At 45.1% G+C, this 21,912-nt stretch overlaps 1 protein-coding gene across 4 annotated transcripts in view; it reads right to left on the reverse strand.

Annotated features, from left to right (window-relative positions):
* Window positions 1-21,912, reverse strand: part of OGDH (oxoglutarate dehydrogenase) — a 73,262-nt gene that overhangs the window by 14,614 nt on the left and 36,736 nt on the right. For 3 of the 4 annotated variants that reach the window (XR_009053238.1, XM_057732219.1, XM_057732220.1), the window contains exons 5-10: window positions 12,833-12,948; window positions 11,214-11,368; window positions 10,928-11,074; window positions 10,317-10,407; window positions 9,605-9,784; window positions 5,010-5,138 (exon numbers count right to left, since the gene is read on the reverse strand). Coding sequence is in view for 3 of the 4 variants with exons in the window: in XM_057732219.1 (XP_057588202.1) it covers window positions 5,010-5,138; window positions 9,605-9,784; window positions 10,317-10,407; window positions 10,928-11,074; window positions 11,214-11,368; window positions 12,833-12,948 (818 nt within the window). In the remaining variant the exon portion in view is untranslated. Of the gene's footprint in view, window positions 1-5,009; window positions 5,139-9,604; window positions 9,785-10,316; window positions 10,408-10,927; window positions 11,075-11,213; window positions 11,369-12,832; window positions 12,949-19,999; window positions 20,045-21,912 lie in introns of all 4 variants that reach the window. The other variant, XM_057732221.1, reaches the window with a different exon arrangement.

A 21,912-nucleotide genomic window follows, 5' to 3' on the forward strand; every position in this document is an offset into this window, starting at 1 on the left:
CTTATAGAGTCTTCTATCTTCTGGCCTACACGGGCCCAGCTTCCTTTCAGGGTAATTTTCCAGACACTATGCCATCCTAAGATGCTCTCCCCTGGACACAGTCTCACTTACATTCAACCAAAATGCTTGACTTTCTGTTGTAAGAAGTTTGACAAGCCAAAGGCTTACCTGTGCTGTATTTGTGTAATGTGATTCTTAAATTGAAACACTGTTAAATATTTATATTGCCAAGAAGGAAGGTTTCAAATCAGTGATATAAGAAACTAGAAAAAGAAGACTAAATTAAACTGGAAGCAAGTAGAAGGAAAGAAATTTCAAAGAATAGAAACCAATGAATTAGAAAACAATAGAGAAAATGCAATGAAACCAAAGCCATTTCTTTGAAAACAACAACAAATCTATATAACCAAGAAAAAGAGAGAAACACAAATTACCAACATCAGGAATGAAAGAAGGGACACCACAACAGACCCTAATAAGAGGGCATTGCAAACTTTATGCTCATAAATTCTACAATTTAAATGAAATGAAAAAATTCCATGAAAGACAGAAGTAACCAGAGCTCACTCAAGAAGAAAGAGATAACCTGAATAGTTTTATATTTACTAAAGAAATGGAATTTACACTTAAAAAAAAACTTTTCATAGGAACTTCCACTTCTGGAAGGTGGAGTAGATGTACCGTTCCCTCTTTCCCCTGCTAAGTACAATTAAAAACCCAGGGCATTACATAGGAACAGACCTCCCAGCAGTACAGAAGATTTTTAGACAATCACCACCCTGCTGCAGCCAACCCCACAGAAGACACTGTGGTCCACCCCCACCTGCCCCAGCAAAGGCCCAGTGGGAAACCCAGGCTGGCAGTAATTAGGCACCCACTCCATCCCTGGTGTCAGTGGAGGCCACAAGGGGAGCAGTAACAAAGCACCCTTGTCCCACCCTGCCTCCTGTTCCCTCCCCTCCCTGGGTATCAACAGACCTGGGGTGGGGAACCTGGACTCCCACCCCCACCTGGCAGTAACAAGTGTCCTCCCACCCCCACCAGAGATGTCCAGAGGATGCCTGCTATAACAGAAGATTCAAATAAGATTCTGAGTTTCATAATGTATAGTCAACATGTCTGGTTTCATTAAAAAAGTCACTTGTTATACCAACAACCTGAAAAATCTTAGCTGGAATGAGAAAAAGCAATCATTAGAAGCAGGGATTTCCCTGGTGGTGCAGCGGTTAAGAATCCGCTTGCCAATGCGGGGGACATGGGTTCGATCCATGGTCCGGGAAGACCCCACATGCCGAGGATCAACTAAGCCCGACCGCCACAACTACTGAGCCCATGTGCCACAACTACTGAAGCCCAAGTGCCTAGAGCCTGTGTTCTGCAACAAGAGAAACCACTGCAATGAAGAGTAGCCCCCACTCACCACAACTAGAGAAAGCCTGCACACAGCAATGAAGACCCAACACAGTGAATAAATAAATTAATTAAAAAAAAAAAGCCAACGCAGAGATGACACAGATTTTAGATTATCTGACAAAGACTTTAAAGCAGACATCACAGGGCTTCCCTGATAGCACAGTGGTTAAGAATCCACCTGCCAATGCAGGGGACACAGGTTCAAGCCCTGCTCAATCCTACGTGCCATGGAGCAACTAACTAAGCCCGTGTGCCACAACTACTGAGCCCATGTGCCACAACTACTGAAGCCCATGCACCCAGAGCCTGTGCTCCACAACAAGAGAAGCCACCACAATGAGAAGCCCATACACTGCAATCAAGAGCAGCCACCACTCCCCGCAACTATAGAAAGCCTGCACGCAACAACAAAGACCCAATGCAGCCAATATAAATAAATAAATAAATATTAAAAAAAGCAGACATCACAAAAATACCTCAATAAAAATTACGAATATGCCTGAAATACATGAAAAAATGGGAACTCAGCAAAGACACAGAAGATACATGAAGAACCAAGTGGAAGCTTTAGAGCTGGGGGAGAAAAAAAGGCAGAAAAAAATTCCCCAAATCTGAATGGAGGTGCTCTATAGCAGAATGGAGGGGAGAAAGGAAAGACTCAGTGAACTTAAAGATAGAACAGAAATTATCCAATCTAAACAAATGGAGAGATTCAAAAAGCAAATGTGAACAAAGCTTCAAGGGAATGTGGGACTATAACAAAATACCTAACATCCGTGTTACAGAGTCCCAGAAGGAGAGAGTGGGTAGGGCTGAATAAATAATGTCTGTAGGGATAAATTTAACCAAGGAGGTGAAGGATACACTGAAAACTATAAAATTTTGATAAAAGATGGAGGCATCACTTCCTGATTTCAAACTGTCTTATAAAGCTATACAGTAATCAAAGCAGTATGGTATTGGTATAAAAACAGACACATAGATTAATGGGACAGAATAGAGAGCGCAGAAATAAACTCATGCATACACGATCAATTAATTCCAACAATTCAGCAGGCTATGCTGAAGGAAGGTGGCCAGACTCAAATGGCCACAGACCACAGGGCTCCGTTTATTCGACATTCTGGAAAACACAAAATCATAGCGTTTGCCAGGGGGTGGGCTGGGAGAGGAGTGCTTTTGGGAGGGAGTAAGCTCTTATATCTTGATGATGGTTACACGACTGCACGTGTTTGTTGAGGCTAGGAGAACTACACACTGAAATGGGTGAATTCTATCATATGTAAATTATTACAATGAAAAAAACAATAAAAAATTTAATCTTTGATTTAATACTTGTCTCTAGACTTAATCCTTGCGGACTGTGCCTCAGCATTCTAAACTCTGAATCCTGAATCCCGATTCTGACGTGCAACAGCTCTTCTCCCGAGCGCTGGGTCAGCTACAAACATCACCTTCTCTGTGCCTTCACCTGTCACTGATGAAGTGCTAAACCTGTCAGGGCTGCAGGGAGAACCGCGTGTTGCTGCCACCAGCCCATCAAGCAGAGCTTTCTCAGGGGACATGTTAAAAATGGTAAGAAGCCACACGGCTACACCACTGTCCATATCATATTTTCGGACTGTGTGCACAAATATGCAGTGAAGGACTTCACAAGGGCCTGGGTGGCATTCCATGACAAGGACACCTAAGCTGAGAATCTATTCAGGTCTCTCCCCAGGGACTAGAACCTACCTTTTTATTCCTTTAAACAAAAATTTAAAAGTCTTTGGAATCTCTCCTACTTGCTAGGATTTATAAGAGATTACCAAGTAGGTTCTGCCATCAGAATAAATAACCAGAAAAAAAAAACAAAAAAAAAAACAAAAAAAAAAGCAAGCAAGCAAGCAACCAACCAAAACAAACAAACAAAAAAACGCTCCTGGGATGGAATTCACCTGACTCTGGAGACTACTCATGGAAAAACTCAAAAAAAAAAAAAATCCCTTTGTGTCTTGAGCTTCTTTGCTGTACTCTTCTCAGACTGAAGACCATTCCTGTTAGCATCTCATCCCCTACCCCCCAAAAACAGTAGAGACTCTCTGTGCTTGGTCATCTGTTTCAAACACAGGTCAGAGATGGGTTGTTTTTTAGACCTTTCTCTTCCCTTGGCACTTTTTCCAAATTCTTCCGAACACTGTTCTTTGAAAGAAAGCAGATTAAATACAGACTCTCCAGCAAGCTCTTCACTCTCTGCTCAGTTTCCTCTTGTGTAAAATGGGAACGACAGCACCCACTGCATGTGTAACAACGGTACACATGAAGTTAATGTATGTGAAGTCGCTAACTTAGTGTCTGGCACACAGTAGGTACTCAATTAGCAGTAGCTGTTACCATACTGTGTGTTACATTCACACTGATGTTCCTCTTCTCTTTTCGTGTCTGACCTGGTACACTGTGAGCTCTTCGGCATCCACTACATACTGACCTTAGGTTCACGTTTAAAGCTTCCCTTCTTCCTCTCTATTCCTTGCTGGGACAGCTGCAACTGTTTCTCTGTCTTCCTCTAACTCATTCTGCATGTAGCAACAAACCATCTTTATAAACCAAACTGTCTCTTGTTACTTCCTTGCTTCAGTCCCTCCAATGGCCTCCCAATGCATCTGGAGTAAAACCCTCTTTCTTTGGGGGCCTTGCAGAAGCTGGCTGATGGCGGCTTTCTCTCAAAAAACCAAACTTCAGGTGCAACGGCCTCCTCCTCTCCGTTGGAGAGAGAGACTCCTTGCCTGACTTGTTCCGCTGCCCCCTAACATTTGCCTACTTGACTTGAATTTCCACTTAAAGGTCAAATCCTCAGAGAAACACCTGCAGACTAACCCAATAGCTGGTAGGCCCCCTGCCCCCTACACTGAATTATAAGTTCTGTGACAGCAGCGAACATGCCCTTTTCTCTGCCTGGTACCTGGCACAGTACCTGTACTTAAAGGCACTCAAGTATCTGTCACATGAAAGTTCACATGAGTTGGTGAGATGCACCCTTGGATACATGGCACAGGAAATAACAGATATAACAGCAATATGTTTCAAAGTTGGGCAGAAGTATTTACTTATAAGAATGTTCATCAATCATTATTTAAAACAGTGAAAAAAAAATAACAGTGAAAAATGAGAATCCTAAAAGTCTAACAACGTGGAAATATCTATTGTATAAAACAACCTATAATGGATATTCCCATTAAAATTAATATTTTAAGAATATATAATGCCATGAGAAAATACTGTGGTAAATAAGAAGTGGATATAAAACTGTGTACACAGAACCCAGTTTCTTAAAATAGGAAAGCCATCTATATGCTTGTGGGTCTAGAAGAAAATATTCTAAAATAACATCATGATCTTAAACAGTGTAATTAAAATCTCTCCACTTTAAAGAAAGTCTCCTGTTTGTCCAAGTTTATTAATCAGAAAACAACGAATGTATTAAATGATGAAAACATGTCATTCTAAGTAAGACTGATGTGAGCATAGAGGCCTCAGCAGAAAGTCTAATCAATGCAGTGGCCTCCTCAGCCTTCACTGCTGCAGAGACCCCAGAACCCGCCTGGAGCCCAGGTTACCTGGTTGTTGACGACCACGTGGACAGTGCCGTGAGTCGTGTAGGATGGCAGGTCACTCAGGTGGAAGGTCTCATATACGATGCCCTGGCCAGCAAATGCGGCGTCCCCGTGCAGAAGGATGGACATGACCTGCAGACGCACAAAGGAGACCCCAAATCTGACAGGGTCCTGACCACAGTGTCCACAAGGCACAATGGAGATTCAGTCATAATCCACTTTTCAAAAAATGATGTATTTTGAGATAATTTCAAACTGACAAAGAAAATGGAAGGAAGGCACAAAGACCCCTAGGCCCCTCCCAGCACCCCCCTCCCTTCCCCTGAGCATGTGTTCCACATCTGCACACCCGTCACCCCCATCGTCTGGTGTAGAGCCAATGTCCACTGAACCCACCAGGCAACAACCTCTCATTAGGAAAGCAATGCTGGCCCAGACCCCACCCATCCCAGACCCCATGTGGACGTGCTCTTAGGGCCACACCTCTTCAGCTTCTCGACCTGGAGCAGCCCACTGTCTCTCCCGTCTCCACATCGTGGATGGGCGTTGGGCTCCGATGGTCCTGCATGACCAGACTCATTCCACACCAGGGGACGCCCAAGCTGGGCTGCCCCACGTGGATGAAGTTAACTTGGATCACCTGGACAGGCAGCTGTCTCCCCCCACCCCCCTTTTCTTTTTTGGCTGTGCTGTGCAGCATGCGAGATCTTAGTTCCCTGATCAGGGACTGAACCCACGCCCCCTGCAGTGGAAGCACAGTCTTAACCACTGGACTGCCGGGAAGTCCCTGTTTCTCCCTTTAAACCCACCATTTCTCCTCGGTAATGAGAACAGTGAGGAGAACCTTTACATCCTACTCCTCACCACACCCCCACCCACCCAGCAGCCTCAGCAGCACCCCTCGGGTGTTGCCAGGTGTCACTTCCACCTTTACGTGCTGGCATTCCCGAAGAGCTTCCTCTTCTTGACTTTTATTTATTTGTATTAATGTGTGCTCACAGATTCCTGTTTTATTCAACAGGCTGTAACTGACTAGTATCTGTAGTTATCTTGATGCTCACATTGTCCCAGACCTGGTGTGGGAGCCCCGTGCCACCTGGACAGGGCCCGTGGTTCCTGGGGGGCCTTCTTGCTTTCTGGCACAACAGAGATTTCCGCCTCCTGCTGCACTGTTCCCACCCAGCCCTGGAATCAGACACTTCTCTAAGGAGCCCAGTTCCCTCCGTGGAGGGTCGCATTTAAGACTAGTGTCTGCGTGCTCATCACCACTAGAGTATCGTCGCTTCAAGCCTCGCTCAGCACAGAGCCAAAACACGGAGGTATGGGTTCATGTACACAGAGGTTTCTAAATCTGTGTGTGTACCCTGTACAGCGACAACACCTCCAATTCCAATCTTTCTTCTGCGCCTTGCCCCTTCCACATGTACAGACGCCTCCTACACAGTGAGACACGGTTCCCACTGTCCTCAACACATCGCCTGCTTGCTTGGTACCCCACGTCCCTGCCACCCCTGCTCCTTGATGTCCTCTAGCTGTGTGTCCTCAGCACCAGGAAGGGAAGGTCCACGCGCTCTTCAGCGACAAAATCTAATTTTTTTTTTAGCAGAACCCCACACGTCCTGCCCTGGTGGATGCAGGGGGACGTTCTAGGACGGGTGGAAATGGACACAGGTGTTGGGTTCGCGCAGGGACCTCCTCAGAGGAGGGAAGCTTTGCCAGGTCCCAAATGACCGGGGGACACAGTGCCTCTTCCTGATCCCCAGGACGTGCGTTTCTTCTCCTCAGAGTCTTCTGTGTACAACCTCGGCCTTCTGCCGTTGAGCGCCTCCGGGCCAGCCTCCCCTCTCCTCATGCTGTACCTCTTGATCTTCTGAGGAAGCTGCACTGTGTCCCTCACCAGGCTGCACTCGGTCCCTTGGGTTCCCTCAGTGTGGTGCTGGCTGCTCACATCACACACCCCAGTGGCCCGGGTCTCCGTCTGCAGCAGGCCACCTACGGCACTGGGAAGCTGCTTTCCCACACGAGTGCCCCAAGGGTCACATAGCCCTGAGCTAAGCGGCATCAGGCTTCGTCTCGCACCAGGTTATAGAACAGCCTTGGCCACATTTAAAGAAATTATGTGGTTTTTTTTCTGAAACACTGCAGGTTATGTAACAAATACTCCAGCTCCCTGGATTCTGGGTTTAATAAAAATCAGATAATTGCCTAGGGTTTTGGGAAGAGTAGCAAGGAGAGCAGGTGTGAAGGACTGGTGGGGTCTGGACCCCCACACTAAGCACGGATGGGCTCAGATAGAGGGGCCGAGGCCAGGGGCCTTGAGGGATAGGTCGTCCACGCTGGGCAGGGCACACCTGGGGACAGGGCACTCCCTCAGACAAGTGCCTGGTGACCACTCAGGGCTAACCAGCCTGTCCTGGCCTCACAGGACCGACTGCTGTGGCCTGTAAGCATCTGAAGCATGTTAGATACCCTCCACTGCTGTTCTCTAGTTATTTCATTCCTTTTCAGGATGTCTCCAGCATTCTGAGCGCGCGATGCCAGAGTGGCTTTTTGTCTGTAATTTATGAATGTGGACATCACATAAAGTTTTCTGCCATCTTGTTCTCCTCCCTGGCCTCAAATGTCTGGGCGAGTGTCCTAGCCACAGAGAGCGGAAATGCTGGAGGCACCGGTCACTGGTGCTGGTCTCCTCCCTACCCCTCCCTGGCCACTGTGTCACTGGTGGTCTCGGGGGTTGCACAGGAAGCCACTTCCTATCTGCTTGGAGTTTCTGTGGCACCGTTCAGGCCCCCAAGACCAGGGAAGTAACTCTCATGTCCCAACATCCTGCCCCCAATGCCACCTCTGGCTGGGACCCCATTACCCTCTAACCAGCCAAACACAGTACATGTAGACTTACCGTGTTTTAAATTACAGACCTTAGTAAACTAATACTTAGTTATACCTCTAAAAAAGTCTGACCCCGGCATGTCCCTGGGCATGCAGTGGTTAAGAATCCGCCTGCCAATGCAGGGGACATGGGTTCCATCCCTGCTCTGGGAAGATCCCACATGCCGTGGAGCAACTAAGCCCGTGTGCCACAACTACTAAGCCCACACGCCACAACTACTGAAGCCTGTGCACCTAGAGCCCGTGCTCCACAACAAGAGAAGCCACTGCAATGAGAAGCCTGCACACAGCAACGAAGAGTAGCCTGCGCTCATCACAATTAGAGAAAGCCCACGTGCAGCAACAAAGACCCAATGTAGGGCTTCCTAGGTGGTGCAGTGGTTAAGAATCCACCTGCCAATGCAGGGGACACGGGTTTGATCCCTGCTCCAGGAAGATCCCACATGCCGCCGCAGAGCAACTAAGCTCGTGTGCCACAACTACTGAGCCTGCGCTTTAGAGCCTGTGAGCTACAACTATTGAGCCCATGTGCTGCAACTACTGAAGCCCACGTGCCTAGAACCTGTGCTCTGCAACAAGAGAAGCCACAGCAATGAGGAGCCCGCGCACCACAACGAAGAGTAGCCCCCACTCACCGCAACTAAAAAGAAAGCTTGCACACAGCAAAAAAGACCCAACACAGCCAATAAAATAAACAAATAAATAAATTTATTAAATAAAAAAAGACCCAATGTAGCCAATCAATTTATTAAAAAAAAAAAAAAAAAAAAAGTCTGACCCCTCTCCAGGGCATCCCTCGGCCAGGCTGCCCCCGACCCCCGATCTGCCCACAGCACCCCCCCTACTTTCAGAGAACATTCTTTTCTTCCCATCTACCCAAATCCTGCAGTTTATTTAATTAAAGATGACAACTATCTACTCTATAGATGAGAAGCTCTGACTGGCTTTCCTTCCACACCCACCGATTGCTTTTCTGAAGCTCTTTACCAGTTAACCTGCAGCTTTACGTCACACTGTGTATGTTCTATTAGCTTCCTCACATATGCCCCTATTTGTAGGAAGAACAAGAGAAGCCTGAGAGCAGGGTGGTGATGCTGACTTTGAACACGCCCCAAAATGCACCCAGACACTGCAAACACTTGATTTTTCTGAGGTTATCATTACGTAATAAGAACCGTAAGATTTTATCACAGACAGACTTCTACTTTGAGATTAAACAATGGCAAACAGTTACAATGAGGATTTCTATACATAGCAGGCTGGCCAACCAACATTAAGCATTCACACACCTGGCAAATGTTGCTACCAGGGCCACCCAGACCTCCATCTCTAAATGGTGCCACCCTGATATCAACTCAACCGCCTCTCCTCCTATCTGTCAGTTTTACAATTCTTCCTTTAGGCTCACCCACACCTTTTCCTTAAGACTCTCTCCTCCTGTTCAATGACAAAGCCTCTTTGTCCCTCACGATATTTTGTAAGACTACCTTCCCCACAGGTGTGGTGACAATAAAAGCAAACTACTCCCCACATAGCTCTGGTGGTCACAACTTGGGAGGAAGCATATCTGTACCTGGCACTAATTTACTATTGCTACTCTTTCAAAGTCCATTAAGAATATTTTGCTAAATCCCAGAAACGTGAGGTCTGGAACATGCCTGAGGCTATGAGCCCGTCCTGGACCATCTGGCCAGCCCCCGTGGCCTTACCTTCTTCCCCTCGGTGTCCCCGCAGTAAAACTGCTCAGCTTTGGTCTTGCCCATCACCACAGGATCGGCAGCCTCCAGGTGGGAAGGGTTCGCCACCAGCGACAGGGTGATGTTCCTGTCAGTCACACGGTTGATCCGCCGGTGATACATGCCCAGGTGATACTTCACGTCTCCGGAACCCTGACAGCACAAGCAGTGAGTCTTTATTCTGGGCAGGGAGATGCTTACTCTTCACGACTGCCCTGTCCTGTGTTATTGCTACACCCAGAACCCCCATTCCTGGAAGGATGGAAAGGCTTTCCCCAGAATCACTCCCCCTAGGGCACTAGGAGAAGGTCCCTCGACCAGGTGCATGTCCCCACCCCCAGCGGGGAGGAGTGCGGGGCTGCCAGTCCTCTTATCTCTTTTCTCCAGGAGGTCGGCCAACAGCCACCTCCGTTGTGAGGGGTATGGAGGATCCCAGGCACTGGTAAGTTCTTTCCTGAGAAACTAGTGGAGCCAGGGTCTGGTGTGGGTTGGAGCTAGGCTAGTTTCTAAAAGAAATTCAGGTGTTGGAATGAACTGGGAGATTGGGATTGCCATATATACATTACTAATAAGAAAAAAATATCAAATTGTACACTAAATATATGTAGTTTATTGTATATCAACTGTATCTCAATAAAAGTTCTTAAAATGGTAAAAAAAAAAAACCCCAAAACAGCTGTCTCACCTCATCAGCTGCCTCCAGCTTTGAGTCAAACTGACAGAAAATCTGCTCCAGCTCCTTCCTTATGACGTTCGCAAGCACGTTCAGCCGTCCCCTGGGACACGTAAGAGCAAGGCCTGGGTGCATCCCGGGAAGCAGGCAGTGCTGTTCCATCCCCTTCCTCCCCCGACGGACAGGCAGTGCCTCAGTTTTCAGCCCGAGAGAAGCTGAGACCAGAGCTGATGTAGGACACTCAGTCTCTGCTTGCCCACCACCCAAGGCCACACGAGGTGGGAGGGAGAACAGTAGAAAACGGAGAACGCTGCTGGCCTACAATGAACGCTCCACCCTCAGCCTCCGCTGCCTCCTTAAGCTGAGGTCTCTACTCTGTGTAACCGAGCAGCCATCCCTCTAGGTTAACCTCCTCTCTCAGCTGTAATCCGAAAAGGGCATGAGGCCAAGATGTCTGTCTAAGACTACTATGGCCTTGAGTGTGACAGGGACTACCAAAGGAGGGGGATGCTGTGGCGATGGTCGTCCTGGGCAGGGGTACAAGTGTATAGCAGGAGAGCCAGGCCCCTAGCTTGCCCAGTGCCCCACGCTGTGCTCTGGAGGCACAAAGGGCAGCCAGGTACCTGTGTGGCATCCCCATGATCACGTAGTCCACTCCATTCTCACTTGACTTGTCAATGATGGTCTTGAGGGCAGGAATCAGCACCTCGCAGCCTTCCAGACCAAAGCGCTTCTCAGATGACCACTTTCGCTGCAGGAACTCCTCAAACCTGGACGGGAACCAATCCACCCTGAGGAGCCACGTCACCAGGGCCAACCTTGCTCTCCTAGGGCTGTGGCCACACCCCAAACCCACCCACCCCAGTCCACAGGCTGTGCCATGCCGACAGGACTGGTGCAGCCGTGTACCTGGTGGAGCGCACGAGCCGGGCCAGCAGGGTCCGCTTCTCCTCGTTGGTGAACTGCATGACCCCAGGTGTCTCGAATTTCTGCCGGATCCACTGGCACTGCTCCAGGTCGTTGATGAACATGAACTCCACCCCGATGTGTTGGCAGTAGGCCATCTGTTTTTTACACACACACACACACACACACACATGCACACACATGCACACACACCATCAAACACATTTAAGAAAACATGCGTCCAGCCACATAATCTGTTAACATGAACCTGGAACCTTCTTCCATCAGCTTAAAAAAGGGCGCTTCTTGCTTGGGACCCAAGTCTGAGTTGCAAGCCTAGCAGAGAGGAGTGGAAGGAGTGGGGAAAGAGAGGAGGGGAAGGGGAGAGGGGAGGGGAGGGAAAGAGAGAAAAGGAAGGGAAAGGGGGAGGGCAGAGGGGAGGGAAGAGCGGGGGAGGAAGTAGGGAGGGAAGAGAAGGGGAGGGGGGAGGGGAGCTCTCTCCTCATCTTTACACATTGAAGCAGGAGAATAAGGCCCATGCTCCTTATTCCTGATGGGGCAGTATTTCCATTATTGAACAATTAAAAGCTCAAAGGAAACTATTAGGTCAACAACAGTATGTCTCCACCATTATCGGCATGAATTTAGCTATTAGCTTGGACACGCAGTTATTGGGCCTATGGATCATGTTTTGTTTTCCCTGTTCTTGGCTCAGTCCCCATGAGAAAAGGGCAGGGAGTTTCAGATGCTGATTCTTAGCTCCTCTCTCTAGCAAGACATTAGGAAGCCAAGAAACTGCACTTGCTCTAAATTTGCAAAGAGCTGCAAACTGATTATTATGTCATGGGACCAAGAACATACTTAAGTTCTGTCAGATCACAGAACAGCCTAGTATATGCTCATATCATATGTAAGCATACCTAACGCAACATCACCGGGTAAGTTTACACAAATATCTGTAAACCATGAGAATGGGGTATTCCAAGCTGGGACAAGCCAGAATGGGAGGCTCTCTCGGAAGAGCCCTGGACGTGGGGCTCTCTGGGGACAGGGGGTGCTATGGCTGGGACCTCTGGAGTCCAGGTCCAAGTGTCCCACAAGAGCCCAGCTCCTGGGCTTCGGCATCAGCTGAAATGAGAGCGGTGCAGGGCTCCCTGCCCCTTTCAAATGCTGGGATCAGGACAACCTGGGACTCAAGCAGTCGCTTGCAAACACAGATGTGTATCCCAATCTCTGGGAGATTTGTAAAAATGCTCATTTCCAGGCTCTGAAACCAGAGCTGACTCAACTGGTTGTGGGTGGGCCAGGAATTTCCCCAGGTGTTCCTATTCAAGCTGGCTTGGGAACGACAGCCTTTATTTATCTAATGTTTTACGACACATTTCTTTTTTTTAAGTCTTAGAAGCAAATTCTACATTTTCTTATGGTTGATTGTAAAAACAGAAAAACATGGATTTTCATCAACAAAATAGCAAAAAAAAAAAAAAAAAAAAGCCCTTTCCCCTACATTAAAAAAATATATAGGATCAAGAAAAAAAACAACCTAGTCTGGAGGCCTCCTGCCAACACAAGTTCTTAGCAAGTCCACTAGAGTCTTCCAGAAACAGCTTGTGCTTTCTTACCTCCAGGCGCCGGATGATCTCCCGCAGAGGAAGGGCTGACTCCTGCCCCCCGATGAATGTGGTGGTGGGCAGATGGAAGACCTTGTCTAGGTCAGACTCGTCCAGGCCGTAGAACCCTGAGGGGGTGAGGAGAGACGGGCACAGCCACACGGGGGCCACAGTTTAGGAAAAGGGGAAGGGACTCCCCAGGGGAGAGAAAAGAGAAGAGAGAAATCATAAAAACCTCTGTTATATGTGAAAATAAATACTACATTACAGCCAGAAACACAAACTTTAGCAACAAACAGAAGCTGAGTATATTACTGGCATCATAGGTAAATGAGAATAAAATTCATATTATGCATATATTAGTCCAGTGCACCAATTATTCATAATTTGAAGAAAAATGTATTTTAAGGTCCCACAGACACAAAGCAATTTAGGTTTGAAAAGGCACTGGGTAAGTCAGAAAGCAAATGAAAAACAGTTAAGCAGAGAATTCCAGTAGAAAATGAGGAACTGGATTTGACTAGATCATATAAGTCTTAATGGCAACAGCATTTGTATGTGGTGAGTGACAGGAAGTTAGGAGACTGAGAAGTGAGGGACAGTCACCAAGAAGCCGAGTGGCCTGTGGGAAAGCTGCTGGGCAGCAGGGGAGAGACTCTCACAGCCATCTCTGATGAAGGATGGCGCCATCTCCTGGAAGAACTCCAAACTGCACATAAGGACCCATCCTCCAGACACCGCTCAGCAGTCACAAATCTGATTCTCGCTCTCTCCAGTCCAATGCTGACGTGTATTTACCGACTAATTGCTAAGGAACTGACTAGCACTGACTAACTGTCACCGACTCATTACTGCCATTTGCTGAGCACCACGTGCAAGGTGCCTCCTCATCTGAAAGCATATTTCAAACTGATAAACACGTGATGGAAGGGCTCTTTCTCGGGCATTACACACTTGTGTTTTGTTGCAATAATTATCAAAGGGGAAGAGACTTGGAGGAAAACTGCCAGGTGACACTGTAGGTAAGGCTACCACCAATCCTGAAACAAAATACCGGCTGGAGTGAGGCAAGGTGCAGTTCACAATCCCAGACACCATGATGAAATGTGAAACTCTAAACAAGCACCCACAGTCTCCAACACCTGACTGTGCAGGTCAGACATTCTCCCATTTCTTGGCCTAATTAAACTCACCTGCAAACACAGCTGTGTATCCAAACCTCTACGAATTTGAGAGATTTGTAAAAATGCACATTTCCAGACTCCAATGCCAGAACTTGACTCAACTGGTCATGGGTGGGCCAGGAACCTCCCCAGATTTTCCTATTCAAGCTGTCTTGGGAATGATAGCCTTTATTTATCTAATGCTCTAGAACACTTTAAAAAAAAGTTTTAAAAGCAAATTCTATGTTTTTCAACCTTTTTTTGTTTTATTAAAGCAAACGCAACCTGGTTTTTTTCACCTTGGGATAGTGGTGGTGATGGTAGAGTGGCTTGGTTAAGCTATGCACCCGCTTCCTGTTGTTATTCTATCACGAATGAGGATGGGCCATCGCGTGGGCCCGATAAAGCACAGATCTGGCCATTCACAGCCCACTCTCAGTGTTTATGAAGGAAAACCAAAGTTATTTGGGGGACACTTTTCCTAGCTGGTGGAAACACTCAGCAGTGGGGGCTCAGGGAACCAGAGTACCCAAAGAGTGCACACTGTTGGGAACACTTTGAACACGTTGATTGTGGAGTTAACCAGTGACCTGTGTGTCTCAGAGGAGAATGTGGGCTTGTTGTGACCTTTCCGCATGAAGAGCCCCCAGCCTCACTTCCACCACCCTGAACTCATCATTCTTGGGCTCTACTACTGAACTTCAAAACTGCTGGCCTTGCTTCTGAGTTCTTCAGTCATTTGAGAACTTAAATCTGTAGACGTCTGCTTCTGAACAGGTAGCATAGACATATTCCTACCTATTCCCCCACTAAGTGCAACTAAAACCCCCAGATATCATATATAAAACAAATTTAAGATGACACTAAAGGGTGGAGGAAAAGGCCAACCAGCCAAGGAGGTCCCCAGGTTTCCTTCTGGTTTCCCATATCCCAGACTTGGAGCAAAGAACTTGGAAACTTCCACAGGTATGGACAAAAAAAGCCCCCCCCCCAAAGCTGCTCTCTTTAAAGGACCAGGAGAAGGGCAGCCAAGCAGGAGAGAAAACTTTCAGACCATAACTGCTCTATTCCACCCAAATGTAGGAAACACACTGCAGCCCCACCAACACCCTTGCCAGGCTGCAATGCACTCTGACCTCTGACCCCACTCAAAGGTTTCAGAGAAGGCCCAAGAGGAAGTCCAAACTTTCATTTCCTCTGGGAAGTAATGCGCTAGCCCACGCCCCCACCCAAACGTCAACAGAGACCTTGGGGCCCAGGACATCCATCCCTACCAAGGAGTAACTCTGTGGGCCCCTCCCTACCAGAGCAGTGTTCAGAGGAGCCCTGCTATAACAAAGATTTAAACAAGATTCCAAGTCTCATGATACCCAAATGTCCTGGTTGCAATATATTAAAAAAAACCCAAAAACTTATAACAAGAACCAGGAATATGTCAGATTGCACGAGAAAAGATAACCAACAGACAATAACACCAAAACAACAGAGATGTTAGAATTATCTGACTAAGATTCTTAAGGAGCTGTTATCAAATGATTTCCGTGAGCAATTAAAACATGATAGAAACATGAAAAAAAAAATTAAATCTCAGCAAAGAAAGTCTCTGCAAAAAATGAAGATACAAAGAAGGACCAATGGGAAATTTTGAAACTGCAAAATATAATAACTGAAATTAAAAGTGAGTATATAGGCTCAACGGCATTGTCAGGGGACAGATTCTAAAGGAAGAACAGCAGAAATGAACCAATCTGAAGAATACAGAGAAAACAGACTGGTGAAAAAAAAAAGTGAAGAAAGTCCTGGGGACATGTGATGCTGTAACAAAAGATTTCACAGTTGTGTTGATGAGTCCCAGAAGAAGAGAAAGAGGGAGGCTGAAAACTTCCCAAATATAGCAAAAGACTTAACCCATAGACTGAAGAAGCTCCATGAACTCATGGAATAAAGCCAAAGATATCCATGTCAAAATATGTTACAACCAAACTTCTGAATTTAAAGACAGAAAAAAATCTTGAAAACAACTAGAATACAGTGACACTTTGTCTAGTGGGCAAAACAACTCAAATAATAGTGGATTTCTCAGCAGAAGCCATGGAGGCCAGAAGGAAGTGACACCACACTTACCAAGAGGTGAAAGAAAAGAACTGTTTCCCCAGAATCCTATATACAGTGATAATATCCTATAGGAATGAAGGAGAAATCAAAACATTTTTAGATGAAGAGAACTAAGAGAATCTGTCATTCTAAAGGGATGGGTAAAAGAAGTTGTAAACAGAAAGGAAACGATATCAGAAGGAATCAGACAGGAGGAAGGAAGAACATGGAACTAAAAAATATAAAGAAAACAGAGCTTCCCCCTCCTCTTGGGTCTTCTAAATTATGTTTGATAATTGAAGCAAAATTTGTAATACTATCTGATGCAGTTCTAAACACATGTAGAGGAAATATTTAAGACAACTATATATTTTACATGGAGAGAATGAAGGGATATAAAGGGAGGTAAGTACACTTCACTTGAACTGGTAAAATGATGACACCATTAGATCGTGATAAGTTATGTAGTGATATACTTGAACAACAATTAAAAAGGCTAAAACCCACTAAAAACACAAAGAGATATGCTCAAAAAAGACTATATATAAATAAAAATGGAATTTTAAAGTATAGGTTTAAAAACCCAGAGGAAGTCAGGAAAAAGAAAGCAGAGAAATGAAAACGGACAAACAAAATGAAGGATAAAATGGTAGACTTAAGCCCTAATGTATCAATAGTTACATTAAATATAAATGATCTAAATAAACTACTTAGATGACAGAGATTGACGGAGTGGATTAAAAAAACAGGACCCAACTATATGCTTGTCTACAAGAAAATAAGTTCAAATACAGTGATTTAGGCAGACTGAAAGCAAAAGGATGGAAGAAGATATGTCATGTAAACACAATCAAACAGAGAAGATATATTAAGGGATATCAAAAAATACCACTGAAGTGAATGAAATGAAAATACAACATATCAAAGTTGGTAGGACAGCTAAAGCAGTTCGGAGAGGGAAATTTACAGCGGTAAATGCAAACATTAGAAAAGAGGAAAAGGCTCTAACCAGTAATCTATAAGATCTTACCACAAGAACCTAGAAAAACAAGGGGAAAAAACCCCCACAAAGAAAGCAGAAGTAAGGAACTATTAAAGAGCAGAAATCAATGAAATTGAAAATAGCAAAACAGAAAAATTAATGAAACAGGTAGCTAGTTCTTTGGAAAGATCAGTAACACTGACAAACTTCTAACAGGACTAACAAAGAAGAAGAGAAGACACAAATTACCAATATCAGGAATAAAATGGGATATCAACACAGACCTTGCAGGTACCAAAAAGATACTAAAGGAATACTATGAATAACATACACTTGACAACTCAGATGTAAACAAACCATTCCTAGAACAACACAAACTGCTGTTACCTACCCAGTATGAAATAGATAATTTGAATAGCTCTATACCTTTTAAAGAAATTGAATTCATAAATAAAAAGCTTCTGAAAAAGAAATCTCTAAAAAATCTAAAAATCAGATGGTTTTGCCAGGGAATTCTACTGGATGTTTAAAGAAGAATTAATACCAATTGTACACAGACGCTTTCAGAAATTAGAGTAAGAAGAAAACTTCTCAACTTATTTTATGAAGCTAGAATTACCCTGATACCAAGAGCAAAGAAAGTCAGAAAAGAAAAATTACAGACCAGTATTCCTTATGAATATGTGTGTGTGTGTGTATGTAGCAATATGCAAAAAGAATTGCATACCATGACCAGCTGAAGTTTATTCCAGCAATAACATGTAAGTTGGGTTCAATATTTGAAAATCAATGTAATCCACCATTGATCAGGAACAAAGCAAGGATGTTCATTCTCATGACTCTTATTCAACATAGTACTGGAAGGTCCAACCAGGGCAATTAGGCAAGAAAAGGAAATAAAAGGAAACAGATTGGAAGGGAAGAAATAATTGTTTCTATTTTCAAGTGAGATGATTATCTGCCCAGAAAATTCTAAAGTATCTACTAAAAAAAAAAAAGAGTAAAAAAGTCCTAGAATAAGTAAGCTCAGCAAAGTCATAGGACACAACATAAAGACAATCAATTGTATTTCTGGATATTAGAATTTTTTAAAGGAAATACTGATGTGTAACTCTCACAAAACATGTACAGAATTTGTATGCTGAAAACTACAAAAAGCTGATGAAAGAAATCAAAGAAGAGCTAAATAATTGAGAGACATACTATGTTCATGGATTGCAAGACAATATAGTAAAGGTGTCAATTCTCCCTAAATTAATCTATAGGTTTAACACAACTCCTACCAAAATGTCAGCAAGAGTTTTTGTAAACATAGACAAGCTTATTCTAAAATTTACATGAAAAGAGACAGGCCCTAGAACAGCCAAGGTGATTCTGAAAAAGGAAAATACCTATTAAACGAAAGAACAGAGAACCCAGGAACAGACCCATTGAATAAGTCCAGTTGATTTTTGATAAAAGTGTGAAAGCAATTCAATGATCAAAAAGACAAAACTTTTCAGTTAATGGTGCTGGAGCAACTGACATCCACAGGTCAAAAACAAACCTTGATCTAAACTTCATATCTTACATAGAAATGAACTCAAAATGGATCACAGATTTAAATGTTAAATGCAAAACTATAAAACCTTTAGAAAAATACAGAGGAGAAAATTTTCAGGATCTAGAGCTAAGGAAAGAGTTCTTAAACTTGATATTAAAAACATGATCCATAAAAGGGGAAAATTGATACACTGGACTACAGAGTTTAAAGCTTTTGCTCTGTAAAAGACCCTATTAGCCAAAGAACAGAAACAACACAAAGGTCCTTCAATGAGTAAATGGTTAAAACAACTGTGGGACACCTATGGCAAGGAATGCTACTCAGCAATTAAGAAGGGAAAAACTAGTGTTAGAAAATCATGCTGACTGAAAAATGCCAATTCCAAAATGTTACATATTGCAATTTGTAAAACATTCTTGAAATGACAAAATCATAGAAATGGAGAACAGAACAGTGGTTGCCAGGGGTCAAACATGGGGGTGAGGTGGAAAGGGAGTGAGTGTGGCTACAGAGGGGCAGCAGGAATGACTGCTGGAGTGACGCAGACCTCTGTGGCTTGACTGCTGTCAGTGTCAGTATCCTGGTGTGATGTACTATGGTTTACAAGATGGTACCATTGGGGGAACTGGCTGAAAGGCATATGATAATGTCTCTATTATTTTTCATAACTGTGTATGAATTTATGATTACCTCAAAATGAAAAGTTTAATCAAAACTAGAGTTTCACAGATATTATGAGTAAGATGGAGGAAAAAGAGAACTTCTGAGTGACGCCTGGTATGGAAGGAAGACTGGACGCTGGGGTGAGTGACAGCAGGCAGATGACCCCCAGCACCCCACTCTGGATTCTTCAAAGGTGCTCTGCCCAGAACCAAGGGTCATTAAGGATTCCTTACTTCATTAAGTAACTTTTTATCAGTACTTCAGTTGTCCTTCAAACATGGGAAGATCAAAAGGGAAATCGTGTAAAAAATGCCCAGGAAGCAGAATCTGAAAGAATCCAGAGTCCAGTCAAAGGCACAGCGCAGAATGTGGAGGAGAGGATGTGCCAACATGCAGAACGTAGTGTGGCCTCGGGTCCCCGCTGGCTACAGCAGGAGCTAGAGACAGCCTACGCTAAAGACAGAAGCTCAGCGAAGCGATGGTGAGACACATGTGAAGGTGAAAATGCTCTTCAGAACACAAATGACAGAAGCAAAAATGACACGGTAAGTAGCTCTACCTGTTGGATAACAGCTAAGTGATAGGAAAAACGTATCTCAAAACAATTAACAAACTTCAAAACACTCGCCAAAGTTGTGTCAACTTTCCCCAAATTGCATGCTGGGAAAAGCTGCACATCCTGTTTAAATGAAGTCCTCAGCTCCAGAAAAGTGAAAGGCTCGTTATTTTCATACCTCCTACGGTTAGCATTCGAAGTCGTTCCTTGAAAACTGCAAGATCTGAGAGGCAGAGTGGGGTAGCATGGGTGAGCGCAGAGGGAAAAAGACAGGTGAGAGTTAGTTTTAAAAAACCCCAAACACCCAAAACCCTACACCATTACCGCAGTAACGGGTAGCACAAACAGTCACACAGACAAACACTGAAGGAGAACAGGGAGGGGAGGGTGGTGGTGGTATGCGGTCTGAGAGCTACTTTGGTAAACATGGAAACGGTTCATGAACAGCTGGAATAAGGTGAATCTGAAGGAGGGAAAGGCCGCTCCCTGAAACTGAGAAGCCACTGCGGGCAGCAGCTGAGACCTCCTCACTTCCCCTTCCTGAACAAGTGGCTGACACAGAGCTCTCCTGGGAAGTCAAATCCACCCAGTCTAGACTGCTCCAGAATGAAAAAACTGGGGAGAGGAAAATGAAAAAGCCTAACTTTTGAGTCCCACTCCTCAGAACTGGAGCATCAGGCAGCAGACTAGATGCAAAACCTCAAGCTCCTGCTGGATTCTATAGAGTAGAAGGTAGGCCCTCGATCTCCCCTCTCGAGAAGGCAGAACCAGAATGGAGAAGCCTCGCTGCTGAGAACACAGGCTGAGAGCCACGCTCATGCACAGCTGCACACACTGCTGCCTCACACCTGGAAGCTTGCCTGGCTCTACTGAAAATCAAGATGTTGATCTGGACACACAAAATACCTCCTGACCCTGGTTCCCTGGGAGTATGGGGCTGATGACCAAAGGGTCAGAGCACAGTCACCGGCACTGTGGCCACTCCCTGTCCTGAGAGTGCAGCGGAAGGCTGGCCAATGCATCCTTGGACGCTGATGGCAAGAACTCTGACTCAGAGAGGACGCAGGGACACCTGCTCTGAATGGGTAAAGCTCTCCCCTTCGCCCTCGAGGACGGCAGCACCCACCAAAGACCTCAGAGCCAGTGGCTGTTAAGACAACAGAACACCCAGGTCCTGCACAAAAGCATGGATACTTTGCTTAAGGCAAGGATGAAGAATCTTCATTTTTTTCCTTTAATCCTCAGAATCAAGACATAGGACCATGCCAAGCAGCCATCAGTGCTGCCTGAGGGATTATCCTCCCCCGCCCCCGCCTCAAAGGGAACTTCAAACGCACATCTGTTAAGGTGATATGATAAAATGTTTACATTTGTTCATTCTGGGTACTGGATATGTGGATGTTTTTATTTTTATGTGCACTTTGGGGGTATTTTTAAAATAAAATGCAAACAAAAGACACACACCAAAGGAGAATGAAGAGAATAGTAAATATCCTAGTTGTCACTTACAGAAAGCGCAAGGGATTCCTGGCATCCGAGCACTTTAAAACATTTTTTAAAACTACTTCTTAATGTGCACAAGATGCTCTCCTGGAGAGACAGAGAATAGCTGAGATTTGGCCATGGTGCTTCCAAGGGCAGCAGAGTCAGCAAGAAGCAGGGATGGATGCTAAGCCTGGGTATGTTTGGTCTGCCAGTTCCTGGCTGTCCAGGAGGGAGGACACCCCTGCAGGGGGACGTACCCACCATGACCTCAGCTTGGCCTGCCCTCCTGAGTCACTCGGGGAACCTGATCTCAACCCTTCACTCAGTGGTCTGGTGGCACCACACACTGCACACAGCTGCCAATAAATGCTAAGTAAGCTGCTCTCTATTGCACTGAAATTACGAAAGTAGATTAGAATTCAACTCTATTTTCAGCTCATTCTTCCCAGCCATCAAGGGGGCAAAACTTGACCAGAAAGCACTCTGGAAGGTCAGAAAGGTGGGGAGACTTCATGTCCTGCTGTGCTGGGGATGAACTAATTCATTTAAAGCAGCTAAACTGTTGTCATAATTTGGACTTTTGAATTGCCCTTTTAACTATTTAAC

Source organism: Hippopotamus amphibius, chromosome 4 (assembly GCF_030028045.1).
Source record: "Hippopotamus amphibius kiboko isolate mHipAmp2 chromosome 4, mHipAmp2.hap2, whole genome shotgun sequence".
NCBI classification, from domain to species: Eukaryota; Metazoa; Chordata; class Mammalia; order Artiodactyla; family Hippopotamidae; genus Hippopotamus; species Hippopotamus amphibius.